This window comes from Triticum urartu, chromosome 3 (genome assembly GCF_003073215.2).
Source record: "Triticum urartu cultivar G1812 chromosome 3, Tu2.1, whole genome shotgun sequence".
NCBI classification, from domain to species: Eukaryota; Viridiplantae; Streptophyta; class Magnoliopsida; order Poales; family Poaceae; genus Triticum; species Triticum urartu.
This window is the reverse complement of record NC_053024.1, coordinates 402,240,523-402,243,476: the sequence shown is the minus strand read 5'-3', so window position 1 is coordinate 402,243,476 and position 2,954 is coordinate 402,240,523. Positions and strand designations below refer to the sequence as shown.

The 2,954-nt window shown below is 48.1% G+C and overlaps 1 protein-coding gene across 1 annotated transcript; it reads left to right on the top strand.

The window, feature by feature from the left end:
• The first annotated feature begins 1,353 nt into the window (after nucleotides 1-1,353).
• On the top strand, nucleotides 1,354-2,115 carry LOC125544118 (protein ELF4-LIKE 3-like). The gene has a single exon (XM_048707694.1). The coding sequence runs from the start codon at nucleotides 1,535-1,537 to the stop codon at nucleotides 1,895-1,897; it is 363 nt and encodes a 120-aa protein (XP_048563651.1). The 5' UTR covers nucleotides 1,354-1,534; the 3' UTR covers nucleotides 1,898-2,115.
• Nucleotides 2,116-2,954: the final 839 nt, after the last annotated feature.

Sequence of the window (2,954 nt, the reverse complement as noted above, 5' to 3'; positions counted from 1 at the left end):
ATGGTCAGATCTGATCTCTCGTCATTCCATGGGCAGGTCCGGTCTTCAATCCTTCCTTCGTTTCCTGGTGGACTGATGTGGAAACAACACCGACAATGAATGGTATGTTTATATATATTTGCTTTGTTCTTATTTTGTAATGTTTGCTTCAAACTTTGGGCCATTCCATTCTTTCTTCTCCATGTGGGAGCCAGGACAACTACATAGCTTGGGCAAATTACAAAGGATCCCAGCGATAAGCATTTGCCATGAAAATTGTTCATTACTTTCATGTTTTTCTTGCTATAGCTCTAGTAGTGCCTCGAGGAACAATTCAACACATGAAAAGTACCCTCCTTCACATTATCTTTTTTTTGCAGGGAACCCTCCCTCACATTATCAACCTCATTTATTCTTTCTCGACCACAGGCAATGCATAGTTTCAGTGCAAGAAAAAGATTATCGAGGAGGATTATGGCTAACAAGCTACCACATCTCCCTTCTATTTTGCCGACCATCCTCCAAAGTATCGATCATCCCTTGTTGCGTTGGTGAAACACCGTCAATGTGTTCCTTGTCCTCCATGTATCTAGATCTAGTACCACAAACAGTTACTAATGGCCAGATCTGGTCTCCATGTCATCCCCACGTTTAGATCTGGTCCCATCGAGAACAGAGGACACATTCATCCTCTCGATGGCCAGATCTAGGTGCCCGCCCTTCTCCCCATCACTTTTGTGGTCATGTTCAAGCATCTTTCTACCATTGTTCACCTTACCTGACCTGGTCTCTCATTCCTCCTTCGTTCCATGGCCAGATCCGATCTCTCGTCACCCCTTTCATCCCATTGCCAACTCCGGTCTTCCATCCTTCCTTTGTTGTCTTACGAACATATGTGGAAACGACGCCGATAATCAATGGTATGTTTATACATTTACTTTATTCTTATTATGTAACGCTGGGTTGATAGCCTGTCGCTGAGCCATCCCCTTTCTTTCTTCCCCATGTGGGAGCCACGACGGCCAGATGGCCTGGGCAAATTACGAAGGATCCGGGCGATAAGCACTTGCCGTGAAAAATTGTTCATTGCTTTCCTATTTCTTTGCTATAGCTCCACCAATGCCTCCAGGAACAATGCAACACATGACAGGTACCCTTCCTCACATTATCAACCTCATTTATCCTTTCTGGAGCACACTCTATGGCAAACAAGCCATGGAAATCCAAACCAGTGTTAGGAGGAGAGGCCCCATAAAAAAATGGAGAAACAATTGCCAAGATAAGCCAGGGCTCCACGGGGGAAAGCGAAGGAAAGCAATCTCGGCACTTTCCCCCCTAAATTACAGCGCTCTTCATCCCACGTCAAAGGATCTCATCGGGTCGTAGCACACATCTCTCTCCCTGCCCCGACCCCGATATATTCTCCCCCCAAATCCCTTCCTCCATCCGCCTTGTCTCGCTCTCTCGTTCCCTGCGTGACGACCCCCCCTCCCCTCCTCGGTATCCATCTTCCTCCCGCACTCAGAATTAGATCAGGGCGACCGGGCCAGGGAGGATGGAGAACAGCAGCGGCCGGGAGGTGCTTCCGAACGGAGGAGGAGCCGGGGGGATGGGCAACGGCGCGGCTAACGGGCGGGCGGTGCAGGCGCTGCAGCGGAGCTTCGCCGAGGTGCAGGTGATCCTGGAGAAGAACCGGATTCTGATCCAGGAGATCACCCAGAACCAGGAGTCGCTCGAGGCCGGTGGCCTCAGCCGCAACGTCGCCCTCATCCGCGAGCTCAACGGCAACATCGCCCGCGTCGTCGACCTCTACAACGCCCTCTCCTGCTCCTTCTCCAGCTCCCTCACCAACGGCTCCGCCCCCGCTGCCTCCGACGCCTCCAAGGGGGGCTACAAGAGGCCGCGCCCTGCCCAGTAGAAGAGACAGACCGCCAGCGCCCTCTTCTCCTCTGTTCAGATTTAGATTTCTGCTGTGGCCATCCATGGCCAGGGCTCAGCGGCAGGCAGATTTGAGACTTCCTCTCTTTTTTTCGTTTTCTTCTTTGTTTTAGCGTTGAGCTGAGAGATATGGACATGGGCAGCTTGTTGTCAGAGATGAAACAAAGATGCAGGCAGCAGTGTGTGGCTGTATCAGTATGTATCTGTGTTTGTGTTTGTGTGTTGTATGGCCTACTGGCGCTGGTGTCTTTCTTTCAGGCCAGATCGGATGGAATGATTGCTTTGTCCTGTGAAGTCGGTTGGTGAGAGGAGAGAGAAGCGATCCTGCTACTGCTACTGCTCACCATCAGGGATCAAGTACAAGAATCTGATCCATGATGGATCTCCTTCACACATCTTCTTTTTCATCATGTGCCTTTATTTGGATCTTCAGAACTGACTAATCTTAACTCCATAGGATGCATTTTTTTTCCCAGGAAGCAAGCGCTTCAATCCCTGCAGAACTTATTTGTTCCGACCGTCCATTCTCAAACATGGAAATTCTCTGTGTTCTAGTTCGGTTATTTCTTCAAAGAAAATTTCCCGTGCTTCGAGCAGCTCAATATCCATAGAACACATGGAAATAACCCACATCGCAAAGAATTCAACTCGCATACACTTGCTTTTGCAAATCTTGCAGGTGCCAAACAGTTCAATTTCCATAGAAACATGGAAAAATCCCTCCAAACCTTTCAATTTCTCTAGAAACATGGAAATTCCGCCCACTCAGATAGTTCAATTCCCATAGAAACAAGAAGTACTTCTCTGAGGCGATGACGATGCTTGTAGTCGTCATTAGGTGATCTACGGATCTGGATGTAATTTTTATTATTTCTGATATGTGTTGTACTATCATGATTGATGATGAATAGATTGAAAGTTTACCGAAAGAAAAAACTCCTAAGAAGCGGGTTTCTTGTAAACCTGAAAACGTCTCCCTTTTGGAGCAAAAACATGCCGTTCTTGTGGTAACGCACACATGAACAATCTTTCCACGC

Bases quoted from the DNA above. Each gene is read 5' to 3' on its own strand.
- LOC125544118 (XM_048707694.1), top strand. From the start codon at position 1,535: ATGGAGAACAGCAGCGGCCGGGAGGTGCTTCCGAACGGAGGAGGAGCC.